The 17874-nt window shown below is 40.1% G+C and overlaps 1 protein-coding gene across 1 annotated transcript in view; it reads right to left on the reverse strand.

Moving 5' to 3' along the window:
• Positions 1–2120: 2120 nt before the first annotated feature.
• The window catches only part of jag1b (jagged canonical Notch ligand 1b), a 61927-nt gene continuing 46173 nt past the window's right edge, over positions 2121–17874 (reverse strand). The window contains exons 18-26 of the mRNA XM_017721545.2: positions 16898–17014; positions 15464–15491; positions 14933–15018; positions 14342–14455; positions 12756–12868; positions 10108–10344; positions 8724–8855; positions 8319–8469; positions 2121–4820 (exon numbers count right to left, since the gene is read on the reverse strand). Coding sequence (XP_017577034.1) covers positions 4366–4820; positions 8319–8469; positions 8724–8855; positions 10108–10344; positions 12756–12868; positions 14342–14455; positions 14933–15018; positions 15464–15491; positions 16898–17014 — 1433 coding nt within the window. The 3' untranslated portion in view covers positions 2121–4365. The remainder of the gene's footprint in view (positions 4821–8318; positions 8470–8723; positions 8856–10107; positions 10345–12755; positions 12869–14341; positions 14456–14932; positions 15019–15463; positions 15492–16897; positions 17015–17874) is intronic.

The following is a 17874-nucleotide window of genomic DNA, read 5'->3' on the forward strand; positions in this document are numbered from 1 at the left end:
CCTATAAAGAAGTACAGAAAGTGATTGGCTGTTCAGCTAAAATGATCTCCAATGCTTTGAAATGGGAAGAAAAACCAGAAAAACGTGGAAGAAAAAGAAAAACAACTCCTCGAATGGATAGGAGAATAGCCAAACTGGTAAAGGCTCAGCCAATGATCGGCTCCAAGAGGATCAAGGAAGACCTTCAGTTGACTGTGAGTACTGGTACAATCAGAAGACGTCTTGTTGAAATCAACCTACCAGCAAGAAGCCCCCGCAAAGTCCCACTGTTAAATAAAAGACATGTGCAGAAGCGGTTAGAATTTGCCAAAGAACACATTGAGTGGCCTGAGAAGAAATGGCGTAACATTTTTGTGGACTGATGAAAGCAAGGTTCTTCTTTTGGGTCCAAGGGTCACAGACAGTACGTCAGACGTCCTGCAAGCACAGAATACAAGCCACAGTACTCAGTGAAGACGGTTAAGCATGGTGGTGGAAGCATCATGATATGGGGATGTTTCTCCTACTACGGTGTGGTCCTATTATCGCATACCAGGGATCATGGATCAATTTGAGTACATCAGGATATTGGAAGAAGTCATGCTGCCATATGCTGAAGAGGAAATGCCTTTGAGGTGGACCTTTCAACAAGATAATGACCAAAACATACCAGCAAGCGAGCAAAGCATGGTTCCAACGAACATGATTCAACTGATGGAGTGGCCAGCACAATCCCCGACCTTAATCCCATAGAAAACTTGTGGGCTGACATAAAAAATGCAGTGCATGAGGCAAAACCAAGAAACGCAGGGGAATTGTGGAATATAGTACAATTGGCCTGGCTGCAATACCTGTTGACCGTTGCCAGAAATTGGTTGACTCCATGCACCACAGATGTGAAGCAGTTATCAGAAACCGTGGTTTTGCAACAAAATATTAGTTTAGGATACTCAACCAAGTTGACTTATCAAGAATTTCTTAGTTTGTGCAGTACATTTTTGAGTTTCCAAGAAAAGATGTCAACGCTGCTATTTTTTTTGAACATTACGTTTCTGACTTTCTGTGAAATATCATTATTATTATTTGAGTTTTAATTACTTTTCCCAATTGTCCTGCTTTGGAATAGAATGTGCTGTGTCCCCAATGCATTGTGTTCATTAAAGTACAATTTGTTAGAAGAATTTTGACATTTACTCATTTTTTTAAAGACACTGCTATTATTTTGAGCACAACTGTACATGTTCCCAATTAACAGGTGTTTTTTGAGCATTCCTCAACTTTCCCAGTCTTTTGTTGCCCCTATACCACCTTCTTTGGAGCAAGTTGCAGGCATCAAATTCAAAACGAGTGAATATTTGCAAAAACAATAAAGTTTATCCCTTTGAACATTAAATATCTTGTCTTTGTAGTGTGTTCAATTGAATATAGGTAGAAAAGGATTTGTAAATCATCGTATTCTGTTTTTATGTTTTACACAATGTCCCAATTTCATTGGAATTGGGGTTGTACATCCTGAAACGGCACACGCTCACATTGTGTGATATGATGTTAGCTGTATATTTCTTCCTGTAGAGTGTTTGAGTAGTACGAGCATAAAGCATACTTTTAGATGCTCATCTTAAGTTCAATTAACAACAGCTCATTTTAAAACTTAGTTGTTTTTAAAGAAAAAAAACATTCAGTTTGTTACAGTGTTGGCCAATACGCAAGAAAAAAAAATAGTATCATCCATCTCTATACACAATCTATAGAATTAATTACATGGAAACTAAGTAGCTTTGATATACAGATCTCTCTACACCAAATAAGAGTGAAAGAAGCTTCCTTCACTCTTTTCTCGGGCTATTAGATCAGCATGTGACTTGTGTAATTAGAAAATCTTTCAGGGCTGTAAGGAGAGGTGAAATTGGCCTTGTGCGATGTGTGAACTAGAACTGGAACTAAATTCTGCAGCATACACTCTTAAGAATCAAGGTTCCTAAATTTGGCTAGGATGTATGGTTCCAGGAAAAAACTTTACTTGGTTTAGAACCTTTAGTTCTTTAAACTTTCTCATTTAGATCTCATTTACAAACATGGTTCTTTGAAGACTTCTCCACAGTAAAGTTCTTCAGGAAAAATAGTGCGATTCTTCTAGGGCATCATGCCAAAGAACCTTTTTTTGGCATCTTTATTTTTAAGAGTGTATCGATCTCCAGGAGCTGGTTTGGGTGTTCTCATTGCCCCCCCCCCCACTGTTCAAGTATTTAACACCTAGCTTATGATGTCATGCAAACTAAATCGGAGGCAAAATCATTTATATTAGCAATGTTTTAAAGACATTCTCTAATTTCAGTAGGTTAACCCATAAAAAGAAAAACAGATAACCAAAAGCAGATTTGTTCCTTTACATTGCTTTTCATTTGTGACAACCAACGTGTTTGCCACCAAAGCCATGTAATAAAACAAAAGCAGCTGTTTTTCTTACGTTCCTCACCTCACCTGTCAAAATGGATACAACAGAGTTTTCAAAATAATATCTAACAATATACCAAAGGAAAAAAAAACTTTCAGGCTCACACATGCCCAACCTATTCTTAAAAATAGCTCTTTTTCTCTTCAAAATTTTGGCATCTATAAAACATGAAACTAATTTGTTGTCAAAATAAGAAGCCATAAGCTTAAAAAGCTTTCAAAACCTTCAAAACTAGACAGTACACATAAATAAAAGGAATGATATTTTAAGGCTCTTGATTATTAAGTTAATAAATCAAATATACACAGTGATTAATTAAGAACAAATGTACATATCTACACAACATTTCTAAATGAACAATTCTTCATATTGGCAGCAGCTGTGAACAGACCCTTGCCTGGGGCCAGACAGTGCCAATTTCTTGCTACCTGCCTTACAGTCTAGTGTTGCTTACATTTGGCCATGTACTGCCCCTGGTCGTACTTACTGTTGCAGACATAATCCACTGCATAATCATCTGTAAGGTCCTTGTAATGTGGCATACACATGTGAAATGAGTGACAAGGCTACTGCTGTTTACAATATAGAATCTAAAACTGAGGTTTCATTTATGAGAGGACACAGCGCAAGTCCATAAAAGCTTCAGTACTGAGAAATCGTTCTCCTGTAGCTTTTCACTGGAATTAACACTGGGCAATTATTTAAACTAGAGGTTAATATCCAATAAATCTTTGGTTGAAAAGATTTCAAGCTAGACCTGTCACAACTATTACATAATCGCCTGATGACCATTATTGTCCACAGTTGTTAGATTTCACAGTAATGTTTACAGTGCAACAAACAGAATCTGAATCTTTAACACTGACACCTTTAGTGGGCAGTGGTCAGTAATGTTTATTTATATGAGCTCCATATCAGTTGGAGCTACTAGGAAGTGGTTATATTAACAACTAGAAAGCAAGATTGGCCACATTAGTTGTGTACTTTAATAGCTTCATAAAATTAGCAAAAAGACAATTACTTCATTAATCAGGCTTAATAGACCTTTGTTGCATTTCTGACAATGCATTCTCTTGGTTGCATCTAGTGCTAGAACAGGGAGTGTTGTTCCCACTGGTATTAGAAACACAGACTATTCATGCTTTTTGAAAGCTTGAAAGCCGAAAATAATAGTAACATCTCAGGGCTAAAGCTATCAATGAACATTGTGCTTTGTATCCTTATAAATGATGGTAAGAAGAATTTTAATTAAGGTCTACTGAGCCTAAGCTCTAAGGCAGGAATTAACTACATTCTGGACAGTCTCGACCCAGGCAAGACAGACACATCCTGCACCAAGTAAAGAAAAATAATAAATAATATTTTTTCTGTGTATTTTTCTGCATTTGTCTTTTTTCCTTTGTCATGTTAAAAAGTCTGTTGATGTGGTGAGGAGCTGCACAGGCACTTTTAGTACACAATAATAGTAAAATCTAACCAGAGAGAGCCCCAACAATCAATAGAAAAAACTACTTGAGCAGTGATATTGTCATTATAATAATAATAGTAAAAAAAAACCTTAAGACCATCTGAAAATAGTACAAAGACTCAAAGATACTCAAACGTATCCACAAAAATAGACATTGGAAATGTATGTGGTGCTGGTAGTGTTGTCGTTTTTGTAAAGCAGGAAGACACTTGCAAACTAGTTTTTGCATGGACGTGAAATACAGCACTTTGGTTTTTCCAGCCAACCACAACAACTATCAGTTGTAAGCCAGTGTAAGCCAGCTTGTCGAAACTTAAATTAACACAGGGACTCCGCAAATAATAAACCTTAGAGTCAAAGGTACGACACAACAGTTTGAAATGATTCAGCCTCCTCAAGCCTCTGTGCTATCAGTACATGGGTACTGAGGAGGGGTTTGGTCATGTGGCAACACAGTTGCCTGCTATACGATGTACTCCATCCTATTTAAACTGTGCACTGTCTCCAAGTCTCTGTTGTCCTGTTTGTTAGTCCAGTTGGGGGTTTTGGTAGGTGTTCGCTCCTCCTTCTCCACTAACGTGTAGGCTGGTTGCTTGGTGAATCGCGCTTTCTGCATGTGCTTCTCCATCTCCTCCTCCTCAACCTCTGTATTGTGTGTCCTAATTTTGGCAATGATCGAGTTCTTCCCCTCGTAGTCTTTTATGGCAACACTATGGGCTGCATGTTTTTCAATTGGGTTCTTGATCTGGTTTAGCTGCTCACGCACGTTGTTGGTGGTGTTGTCCTCGGTGGCCGAGGCTGCTGTATTGCCATGGGCATTCTGTTTCCGACGGCGACGAATACACCACAGGAAGGACATTACAAAGGCCATGATCCAGAGAATGATGAAGATGGAGCTGAGCAGAGGAACCAGATAGTCTAGAAAAAAAGGCAAAATTATGTTACTAAACATTAACAGTATGTCACACAAGTTCACAAGTCTTTAAAGACCATCAAAAGGTTCTTAAAAACTGGTTCTTTTTATTGTCCTTGCAAATAACCCTTTTTGTCACCTACATATCTTATCTTCTATAAGTCTCCCACTACAGTTGAAATATTTGGAATTACTGTTTTCAATTATATAAAACCAATGTTGTTGCAAGTGCATTTATAAAACGATTAACACTGCAGGAAGCTGTTTAGAAATGTTTTTTTAGATGTGTTCAGAATGAGATGTACTGAGATGTATATATTTTTAATGAATAAGAAAGAAGAATATTATTGAGAATTAAGTTAAGATAAAATTGATATCCAGAATTCCTCATATCTCAAGGCATGTAACTTTTCCTCAAAAATGAATTACTGTAAATCTATCATTATAATCTAAAAACTTCCTAAAACTATTGAATAAAGTCTCTTTAAATACCTTCTGGTGTCTAGCTGACCATTTTTCAATACACTGTATAAGATTGATTTAAATAAATAGCATCAATATGAGCAGAGATTCCAAACTTTAAAACTGTGCCATGTGATAAACACATCATATATAAAGTTGTTCATTCCTAACACTGGACAACAGAATGCTCCTGCCATAATTTAGGGCAGTTCTACGTTAAAATAAAGGATCATAATCAATCCTTATTCAGGATCTATGTCCATTTATGTCCAACTTATTGGACATGATTATTTTCTCAGTAACAGCTTTGTATTGTCGAATGCGACAAGCAATTTGCTCATTCTCACTTAACATGGCCAGTCTTCATGGAACACTAGCAAGAATTATTCCCAAGTTACCAAGTAAGTATGCCATTTGGCACAAGTTGAAGCAGCACAACACTCTGCATTTTGATGAATGGCATGCATGAAGAGGACCCTGATGTCAAATCTCTGCTCTGTCCAGCTGGCAAAGCTGATGTAACGTTCCACAGCCCGTATGACTGAAGACTCCTTAGAGCTTCTGGGACCCAGTTGGCTATGGCTGTGGAAACACCTTTAAGCCATCATTTTTATGGTGTATACAGAATTACTCTCAAGGACAGTTAATGCCTCTGAAGCTCAAAGTGATGTTTCTACCATGCAGGAGTAAGAGTTTTTGATTCCATATAATGAAAATATAAACAGTTTCATACTTTTTTAATCCACAGAAATGCACATGAATTTAAGATGTCTGGCAGTTCATTTTAGAGCTTGACCAAGATGGCAGCATGGTAACATACGCAGTGTCCTCTCCGGGTCTGTCTAATGGTGCTGTGTACTGCCTGTGTTCTGGTTTGTATTTATTGTTAATTTTTTTATATTCATTTATTGCAGTGCATTGTATATTGTATTGCTGTGAACTTGTTTCACTGTGTACTTGTACATGGCTAATATGACAATAAAGCCTTGATTTGAAGAAAATGAGATGTGGTACATTTGAAATAATGGACATGCTTGGCATCCCTCTTTTCTTGACCAAATGTTACTTCTCAAGTCTAGTGAAGGACCAAAGTTTATACACTGCAATGCTGTATCTCCGGGAATATAGTTTGAATAACTGGACTGGCCCTTGAGAACATTCAAGTGTATCATAAAGTGAATGTAAGTTACATTTCACTTGCAGCATTGTTATTTAATTCTACTATTACTACTACTAATAATTATAATAACAATAATAATAGTACATGATACTTATATATCACTTTTTAAGGACCTTTACCTTTGCATTTCTGTATGAGTGTGTGTAAATATAAGCATAATATTAGAAGAAAATTTTAAGAAAGGAATGCTTAATTTGTGGTTGAATCATCAAAATCTCATTAAAATATCAGTAACAACAGAAATACTAAATTTCAGTGTTAATAAGTACAGATACAGGCATCCATGTACATGATAATCAGTTGTGTTTAAATACTGTCAACATGTAATTTGAATCAAAATTTGCTAACCGAAATCTTTATCAGCTCACTAGTCTTTCAATTACAAGTAAGTACAAATAGCAGCACAAGAAAGAATTCAGTGACAGTGGATCTGTTAAATGGTTTCATTTTATTTATTTATTTATTATTGCAAAGTCTGATTGAATTAAAACGTATAAATCGTACACTATATTGCCAAAAGTCTTCACTCATCTGGCTTCACACACATACAAACCTGAGTGACGTCCCATTCTTAATCCATAGGGTTTGATATGTCGGCCCACCCTTTGCAGCTATAACAGCTTCATTTCTTCTGGGAAGGCTTTCCACAAGGGTTAGAAGTGTGTTTATGGGAATTTTTGACCGTTCTTCCAGAAGTGCATTTGTGAGGTCAGTCTGAGGTCAGACTGTGCACTGGTGCGCAGTCATGTTGGAACAAGAAGGGGCCGTCCCCAAACTGTTCCCACAAAGTTGGGAGCATGAAATTGTCCAAAATCTCTGAAGCATTAAGAGTTCCTTTCACTGGAACTAAGGGGCCAAACCCAACTCCTGAAAAACAACCCCACACCATAACCCCCCCTCCACCAAACTTACACTTGGCACAATGCAATCAGACAAACACCGTTCTCCTGGCAACAGCCAAACCCAGACTTGTCCATCGGATTCGCAGACGGAGAAGCGTGATTCTTCATTCCAGAGAACATGTCTACACTGCTCTAGAGTCCAATGGCGGCACTTAACACCACTGCATTCAACGCTTTGCATTGCGCTTGGTGATGCAAGGCTTGGACGCAGCTGCTCAGCCATGGAAACCCATTCCATGAAGCTCTCTACGCTGTTCTTGAGCTAATCTGAAGGCCACACGACATTTGGATGTCTGTAGTGATTGACTCTGCAGAAAGTTGCCGACCTCTGTGCACTATGCACCCCAACATCCGCTGACCCCACTCTGTCATTTAACGTGGCCAACCACTTCGTGGCTGAGTTGCTGTCATTTCCAATCACTTCTTTGTTATAATACCACTGACAGTTGACTGCGCAATATTTAGTATTGAGGAAATTTCACAACTTAACTTGTTGCACAGGTTGTCCTATCACGGTACCACGCTGGAATCCACTGAGCTCCTGAGAGTGACCATTCTTTCACTAATGTTTGTAGAAGCAGGGTTAGGTCTAGGTGCTTGGTTTTATACACCTCTGGACATGGAAGTGATTGGAACACCTGAATTTAATGATTTGGATGGGTGAGTGAATACTTTTGGAAATAAAGTGTATACAGTTGTATAGAAAAGTTTGAAGTGAAAGGTTTGAAAAGTTAACATGTTCTGCTATATCAGGCTACAGTTGCTTGTTTCAAATGTTGCTGAAGTTGAATCAGTATACAAATCACTGCATGTTTGGTGCCATTTGGCAGTGTCATGAATTGGGCATGGACCAGTCAGTGCATTATTCTGGGCTCGTTGCTAAGTGCACTACAATTTGGATTGTTGTCACCCACTGTTTTCCTTCTTTTTTCACTGTTTATTTACTGAGAGGTTTGTACCTGTTTTGCTGGGGTTTTGCCTCTGCTGCAAACGCACTCCTGTGACAGCTGTAATAATAGAGCTGTTGCCAGTCCGCTTGCTCACCAGGTCTATAATCCGATCAGTGATCTCTTTAATAGGGCTCCTGTCCAACCTTGGCTCTTCAATAAACTATAGACAAGAATTTGAATAGTAAAATAATAAGTAATCAATCAATCGCACAGAAATCTTATCTACAAATGGCAAGTGTAAAGGTTAGCAAGTTTTCTAACCTTTAGAACTAATCACTTGTTTGAAGACTGAGACCAACTGATTAATCAACTGAAATAAGGTGTGCTTCTGCTTGTTTGAAATAAAAACTGATCTGAATTACATCATATCTAATGCAAAAATTCTTCAGAAAACATGAAAGAATGTGTACTCACTATGCTGACATGAATCTCATTGCTGGCAGAGAAGGACGGATCGCAGGTGATGGAAACACCATACTCTGAGGACAGGTTCTTCACCACATACACCTGTCTCAGCTCATTACACACATGTTCTATACTCAGACCCTGCAGAGACAGAGAAAAGCAATGTCCTTTGTCTGAAACTGGAAATACTGGAGAAACTGACGTGAAGATGAGGGGACAAAACTAAATAAGATGAATGGGTTCTAAATTCCATAGTCTTGCTTTCTGTCATGCTCAGAATGGTTGGCCGTAAGAATGCTTGGCTGTTTCTCAAGACTTGCATGATTACTGCCTTGGTGATACAGTGGTGCATTTCTATCTGTGATGCTACGGCATATTAATTAAGGAATGTCTCAGTTCAGACAAGAATACTATGTCTATGCGTAATGGCCAAAGCTTCAGCAATGCAGAGTGTAACCTTCTATAGGGACCTATGTTTAAGTCCAGAGAGTGCTTTAAGTGATCACATGTAGACAGCACACTCATCTTTAAGTGATAACATGTAGACAGCAGCCTTCCCCCTGAAGCTAAGCCGCCTACAGCCCCAAGCAAGTCAAGCACATCTGCTCAGTAGCCAGTGAGTGTTCTCCATGATGCAAAGCCTGCCTTTACAGGCATCAAAAGAAAGCATTTACAACACTGTGTCTTTTTGCATTACAGTAGTGTGTCATGATTCACCCCTCCCAGTCCTGCCCATGTGCGTTTGTTTTGTTTCTTCCTGGTCCTGCCCCCTTGTTTCCAGACCCTGCCCCTGATTGTTACCACCTGTTTTCCATCTGTCCCGCATTAGCCCTTTTGTATTTAAGCTCCGTGTTTGTCCTGGTTTGTTGCTGGTCTTTGTTTGAGGTGTTAGTATTGTTTGAAGTGTTTGGTCTTGGATTGGATTGTTTGTTTATTCTGTGTTGTTTGTCATGTCTGTACCCCAATCTCTCCGTGTTGGCTACCTGACCCTGGACCGTCTTGACCCTGAGTTTGGATTTGCCCATGATAAATCTCGCTTGTCTTCACACGTGTCTGCCTCCTCATCGCTCCCAAACGTTACACAGTAACTGCAAGTATTTTGGTGCCTTGTCAAAACTGAATTTGCTAACTTTTAAGAAAATACATTTTTACAAAATTTGCAAATATCAAAAGCAATCTGTCAAACTCATAACTTAATAGAATTTTCAATTAAATTAAAAGCCTTTTGGCTGACTAATGTGGCTGAGGTTGTGCCTGTTGCGATAAAATTGTGTGGCTCACTGCTCACTGCATTATGTGGAAGAGACTTTCAACAATTTAACAATGAAAAGATGGGCTTAATAATATGACAGCAAGAAAATAAGTCAATCTCTACTTCGAAAGGATGACCCACTCGAGGCATGGTCTCTTTACTGAAGGTGAATGTGATGTTGGCACAGCTGTTGTCCTGGTAAGGGAAGCTATGCTGGCATTTGGAGTTTGGTGGAGGGGGTGCGGAGGGCCAGCACTCTCCCAGGCCATGGCAGGGCTTCACAAAACAATGCTCCTCTTTGATGGAGATACAAGACTGGCCCAACCGGCATCCACCATGGCCTTTACCGATCCGACAAGACTTCGGCCCACACCACATCTGAGGAAAAACGGACCAACAGAGCATTTCACGTTATGCATTCAACAAGAACAACACTGTAAAACCTAACAAGAATTTAGCAAAGTGACCCATTGCTAAATCTGTGGCAAGCTTTAAAACTCTCCATGCCAAATACAGACCAAATTTGTGGAAAGGAGTAGCAAGAAGTTTACAGCATATGTCTGAAAGCTACATCTATAACATCATAATCATCACTCTAAAGTTGCTCAAAGAATGAAGTCTACAGATTAAATTAAAAAAGAGAGAAGTCTCAAATAGCAGGGGAGCTACATTATACCTCTCCAGTAGACCAGGTAATTGTGCAATTATTAGCATGTTAAGCATAATGTTATATATGTATGGCCTCCTTGGCCTTTAAATATTTAGGTACCTAGTGACTGAGCTGGTCCCCATTTGCCTGCTCTAAAGCTCAAAAGGATTTAATCCACGATACTAAATAATATCACAATAACAAAAAAAAAGACTATATTAATTAGCCAGATTTCTTAGGTTAGCAAACTTATAAACCTTGGATCAGATGTACATGCTCTCTAACATTTTTGATAGCTTTAAGTGGTTTTCATATAGATCCTCTTCTTGTGTTGAAATTAATCCCTTTTTATTCCCTTATGATGTGTCGCAGCACCCCATGCACAGCATTGCAGCATATTGAAAAATCCTGAAAGACTGAGTCTAGTTACGTAAGCTATTTTAAAAAATACACTGCTCAAAAAAATAAAGGGAACACTCAAATAACACATCCTAGATCTGAATGAGTGAAATATTCTCATTGAATACTTTGTTCTGTACAAAGTTGAATGTGCTGACAACAAAATCAGACAAAAATAATCAATGGAAATCAAATTTATTAACCAATGGAGGCCTGGATTTGGAGTCACACACAAAATTAAAGTGGAAAAACACACTACAGGCTGATCCAACTTTGATGTAATGTCCTTAAAACAAGCCAAAATTAGGCTCAGTATTGTGTGTGGCCTCCACGTGCCTGTATGACCTCCCTACAATGCCTGGGCATGCTCCTGATGAGGTGGCGGATGGTCTCCTGAGGGATCTCCTCCCAGACCTGGACTAAAGCATCCGCCAACTCCTGGACAGTTTGTGGATGGAGCGAGACATGATTGTTTGTTTTGTTATGTTTTACTTCTGGTATGTATACTTGCTTTTGTATGTCTCTGTTTTTATGTGCCATGGTCCTATTTTTATTGGGGCCTTTCGGCCAGATCATGTTTGTAAATGAGAACTGGTTCTCAAACATTTTACCTGGAAAAATAAAGGTAAAAAAAAAAAAATGTCCCAGATGTGCTCAGTAGGATTCAGGTTTGGGCAACAGGCGGGCCAGTCCATAGCTTCAATGCCTTCATCTTGCAGGAACTGCTGACACACTCCAGCCACATGAGGTCTAGCATTGTCCTGCATTAGGAGGAACCCAGGGCCAACCGCACCAGCATATGGTGTCACAAGGGGTCTGAGGATCTCCTCTCGGTACCTAATGGCAGTCAGGCTACCTCTGGCGAGCACATGGAGAGCTGTGCGGCCCTCCAAAGAAATGCCACCCCACACCATTACTGACCCACTGCCAAACCGGTCATGCCAAATTGGTCAATTTTCCAATCCTGGTGTTCTCTGGCAAATGCCAAGCGTCCTGCATGGTGTTAGACTGTGAGCACAACCCCCATCTGTGGACGTCGGGCCCTCATACCACCCTCATGGAGTCGGTTTCTAACCGTTTGTGCAGACACATGCACATTTGTGGCCTACTAGAGGTCATTTTGCAGGGCTCTGGCAGTGCTCCTCCTGTACCTCCTTGCACAAAGGCGGAGGTAGCGGTCCTGCTGCTGGGTTGTTGCCCTCCTACGGCCTCCTCCACGTCTCCTGGTGTACTGGCCTGTCTCCTGGTAGTGCCTCCAGCCTCTGGACACTACGCTGACAGACACAGCAAACCTTCTTGCCACAGCTCGTATTGATGTGCCATCCTGGATGAGCTGCACTACCTGAGCCACTTCTGTGGGTTGTAGAGTTCGTCTCATGCTACCACGAGTGTGAAAGCACCACCAACATTCAAAAGTGACCAAAACATCAGCCAGAAAGCGTAGGTACTGAGAAGTGGTCTGTGGTCCCCACCTGCAGAACCACTCCTTTATTGAGTGTGTCTTGCTAATTGCCAATAAATTCTATCTGTTTTCTATTCCATTTGCACAACAGCTGTGAAATTGATTGTCAATCAGTGTTGCTTCCAAAGTGGACAGTTTGATTTCACAGAAGTTTGATTTACTTGGAGTTATATTGTGTTGTTTAAGTGTTCCCTTTATTTTTTTGAGCAGTGTATTTAGGGAACAGCATTTAGCAATAGGTCAGTTATCACCTTGTATGTAGGCTAAAATCATACACACCCTGGTGCAGTGGACCTTTCCATTATGACACTGACAGGTGTTGCAGTCTTCTTCCCATTTTACACCATCAGCGGTAATTTGACCTCCGTCAGAAATGCAGGGCCTCCCCGTGACTAAGTGAGAGAGGAAGATAAAGGAAGGTAAGAAAAAACAACTTTCAATGAGCACTTGCAGACAACTTTGTGTTCCTTGTGGATTGAGCTTTGTAATTGTCCTCCCTGCACCCAAATGCATCAGAGCAAGTGGTCTGTGATCAGTCAATTCACAGCTTGGGATTTTATGCTCCCTGGCTAAAAAGTGTATTGTTACCCTAGTGCTTTACTGGATTACAATATATTTCCAAAAGTATTCACTCACCCATCCAGATCATTAAATTCAGGTGTTCTAATCACTTCCATGGCCACAGGTGTATAAAACCAAGCACCTAGGCCTGCAGACTGCTTCTACAAACATTAGTGAAAGAATGGGTCGCTCTCAGGAGCTCAGTGAATAACAGCGCGGTACTGTGATAGGACGCGACCTGTGCAACAAGTCCAGTCGTGAAATTTCCTCACTACTAAATATTCCACTGTCAACTGTCAGTGGTATTATAACAAAGTGGAAGTGACTGGGAACGAAAGCAACTCAGCCACGAAGTGGTTGGCCACATAAAATGACAGAGCGGGGTCAGTGGATGCTGGGGTGCATAGTGCGCAGAGGTCGCCAACTTTCTGCAGTCAATCACTACAGACCGCCAAACTTCATGTGGCCTTCAGATTAGCTCAAGAACAGTGTAGAGAGCTTCATGGAATGGGTTCCCATGGCTGAGCAGCTGCAGCCAAGCCTTACATCATCAAGCGCAATGCAAAGCGTCAAATGCAGTGGTGTAAAGCGCCACCACTGGACTCTAGAGCAATGGAGACATGTTCTCCGGAGTGATGAATCACGCTTCTCCACTTGGCAATTCGATGGATGAGTCTGGGTTTGGTGGTTGCCAGGAGAACGGCACTTGACTGACTGCATTGTGCGAATCTAAAGTTTGGTGGAGGGGGGATTATGGTGTGGGGTTATTTTTCAGGAGTTGAGCTCGGCCCCTTAGTTCCAGTGAAAGGAACTCTTAATGCTTCAGCACCAAGAGATTTTGGACAATTTCATGCTCCCAAATTTGTGGGAACAGTTTGGGGGCGGCCCCTTCCTGTTCCAAAATGACTGTGCACCAGTGCACAAAGCAAGGTCCACAAAGACATGGATGAAAGAGTTTGGTGTGGAAGAACTTGATTGGCCTCAACCTGACAGAACACCTTTGGGATGAATTGGAGCGGAGACTGCGAGCCAGGCCTTCTCGTCCAACATCAGTGTCTGACCTCACAAATGCGCTTCTGGAAGAACAATCAAAAATTCCCATTAACACACTCCTAACCCTTGTGGAATTCGTTCCCAGAAGAGTTGAAGCTGTTATAGCTGCAAAGGGTGGCCTGACATCATATTAAACTCTATTAAGAATGGGATGTCACTGAAGTTCATATGCATGTGAAGGCAGGCGAGTGAATACTTTTGGCAATATAGCGTATGTGGTAAAAGAAGATGGTGTGTAAGATTGTGCTCACTTTCTTGACAATGAGGCCCAGTCCGTTCAGGTGGACAAAGGCAGTGATAGCCGTCGATCTCATCTATGCATGTAGCACCAAAGGCACAAGGTGAGGACTGGCACTCGTTAATATCTGAAGGGAATCACAAACACTTCCTTTACTTTCTTAGAAGCACAAACAGGAACATTTGGGAGTAATTAGGTAGTAAGGCTAGAGAAAAAATACGTTCTACAGAAAGCATCTGACCAAGCAACTACTTAATTAAAGAACTTTAATAGCCTTGATCTAATGTATAGCTATGTTCAGCTGATAGTAATTTCATTAGTGCAGGCTATATTTACAGTTATGCCTGCATCAAACAGCAAAGCCTGAGGAATGCCTCATAATAAGGAGCTAAGTGGCCAGATGAAAGTTTTTAAAGGGGACAAATGAACTCTAATCAGTGCTGAGCTCATAATATGAGGACTGAGCTTGGCACTCTGCCAGAAATGGCCGGCTAACTGGCTGTCTAGACAATTATGTCCCAACGCTGACTTTTTTGAAGGACAGAATTATTGCCAGGACTGACTATGGTTGAAGGACCCCATCATTCAAAAGGCTCACACTCACTTATGCGACAGTCAGGGCCAGCAAAGCCTGGGGCACACTCACACCGGTACCAGTTCTCTCCATCTACACAAGTCCCACTGTTGTAGCTAGAGAGGGAAAGAAACAAAGAAACAAAGAAAGAAAATGATCACGGCAATGCTAAAACTTTCTCCCTTATACATTACAATTCAGGAAGACATTTCAACAAAGCTTTTACCATTGCATGCATGAGTCATTCTAATGTTGAATTCGATACTTTACAGTGGAATTCCCCCTTAAGAAGCAATGCCCAAAGCGCAATGAGCTATTTTTCTTTCTCTTTTTTTCATGTTGAACTGAACTCAAACGATCTCTTGATCAGTTGAAGCAGAAAGTCGAGCGGGGGGCACGGTAGACGGCAGGGCTGAGCACACCTTTGGAATGACAGCAAGAAAAGGGCGTGCCTGTTTCCCAGCACACTGCCTGCAGAGTGTGAGAAAGTTCGGCACAGCTGTACAGGCTTGTTTACAGGAGCAGGCTGCGTGCACAAAAAAACTATTTGCCTGGACTTACCATGGGTGTGGACTGCAGTCGTTGGTATCTGAAAAAGAAAGAGACAGAATGAGTTTTGCTTTTTTTTTCACGTGTTAGTGCAGCAGAGAACATGTCAAAGCTTGCGTGTGTGCAAAGAGGTTATTATTAACGGACCTCCTTTGCCTTTTAAAAGTACTAGAGTCTGACTGATATAACTGGCTGAGCAATAAAGTAGTATTTAGCAGCTTGTTTTATATTGTAATGAACAGGCACCTTAGAGGACAGTTATGTTTTTTAAATTCCTAAAGTGCTAAATTGACAGTCACCACCTGCATTCTTCTATCGTTGTAATACAGGTGGAACTGGTTAATTTTAGAGAAAAAAAAAAACTGAATTGTTGCTGCAGTCACACCTAACCTTTAGCATGAGCATAATGTTATAACACCAAAAAAACCTGACATGAAGAGAACAGGGAAGCTCCAACCCTGGCACTATTTATATTATTTAAGACATTGCAAGTTGGTATTTAAACATTGGGACTGTTGAGAACTGATAATCACCTGTGGCCTTTTACAGTTGCCAATCACCTCAACAGTAACCATTTAACTAAAGCTATTAGTGTTAAATTTTTCATCACATTAAATTACATTAGCTGATATTATCAGTATTAACCAGTATTTGCAGCACCTTAACATAGGCATCTATGTTAGTGACAAAATGTACATATTAACCTTCAATGACAAGCACTTCACAACCTTTTATCACTTTTACACATGACTAGGCTAGAGTGAGAGTCAGAGATGTAGAGGAAGACAGGAAATGAATGTGCAGAGAAAAAAGAAGCATAGGGGTGGGCTGGGGGTTGTGGACATCTGTCTCTACTTTCCTCATTTAATTTTTTTTCCTATTCTCCTTCATTGCCAATGGCAGTCTACAATATTTAGACAGAGAGAGAGAGAGAGAGAGAGAGAGAGAGAGGAAGGTGAGCAAAGAAGAAGAATGGAAGCAACAAGCAAGTAAGCCAACATCTACATTGCCAAAAAAGGTTTAAGATTTAAGAGAAAACATCTTAAATGTAGACTATACATCTAATATTTGTCAGAATGAGACGGGAGTATACTATAATGGAGTATACTGTAATATAATGGAGTATATTGTAATACTAGATCCATTTCTAGATACTGTTATGTATATAAAGTAATGAGTAAAATGATCTGCTTGTGCATTAAAGAAGGTCTAGAAATAGACCAACCAAGCTTCCCATATTGTTAGAACAAGATAAAAGAGAGAATTATTACAAATTTGGCTTGCATTTAAGAGGCATTGCTTTACTCAACAACTGTTTCAGGAGCAGAGCACCTAAAGAGAAGATTAAAGACAAACATCAGATTATCTATTTCTATTTTAGCATCTTTCTCCTTTACCCTCAAAACTCTGACTTTCTTGGTGTTTCCTCAAGGAAGCCATACTTACTCTGAGAACAGGTGGCACCCTCCCAACCTTCTTTACACACACAGGTGAAAGATTCGCCACTGACTACACAGGTGCCTCCATTCTCACAAGGGTTGGGCAGACAGCTGCTGTTCTTGGCTGTAGAGGAAGCACAGAGAAGAAAAGGTCAGAGCCTTCCAGTCAAAACCTCTTAACTTCACACCTAAACAGCTATTATTTGCACTTTAACTACTTGATCTTTGTGATTATAAGGGCAATTGAATTTTTTCAGTTCACACTCATTTTTTTTAGTTCACACTAGAGTTTGACATACGTTATATGTCTCCCATCTCTGAAAGCATTTGGGCTGTCTTTTCTCTCTTCTTTTGTTGTCAGTTCACTTTTCTTACTAAGAGTGAACTGATACAGAATTTACAATATGATAACGATAACAAGAACAACTCGTTGATAAATATCACTGACATTGCTATGGCACAACTAAATCAGTAATATAATGATTGCTGTAAGCATTTACATTATTCTTGACCAGATCCACTCACAAAAGCATGTGAACATAACACTGGAAGTGTTACCCAGGGACTCTTTTTGGTATAACAGTGTGCATGTACAGTCGTATGCAAAAGTTTTAGAACCCTGGGTCAAATTACATATGAAAACAGTTAACATATCCACACCTAAATATAGCATTTTTCTGCACAATTTTCTTTTTATTTGATGAATTTAACATGTTGACAGTATTACTTAACAGTAATTGTACAAAATGTGCAAAAAGGTGTTCTCTGTAGAGGATTTTCACTTCACTTCACTGTTTTCACTTACACAATCAACACCTTGTGTACATGACTGCTTTCTCTTACAGGCATGTTAGTGGCATTTCTGCCTCAACAGGGAATCAAACTTCTACTCTCTTTTGTTTAGGGTGATGCCGCTATGCCATCCATTTGAATTTGAGTTGAAAAAAAAATGGAAATGCCCAGCCCACTTTAATGACATGTTGG

This window comes from Pygocentrus nattereri, chromosome 22 (genome assembly GCF_015220715.1).
Source record: "Pygocentrus nattereri isolate fPygNat1 chromosome 22, fPygNat1.pri, whole genome shotgun sequence".
NCBI classification, from domain to species: Eukaryota; Metazoa; Chordata; class Actinopteri; order Characiformes; family Serrasalmidae; genus Pygocentrus; species Pygocentrus nattereri.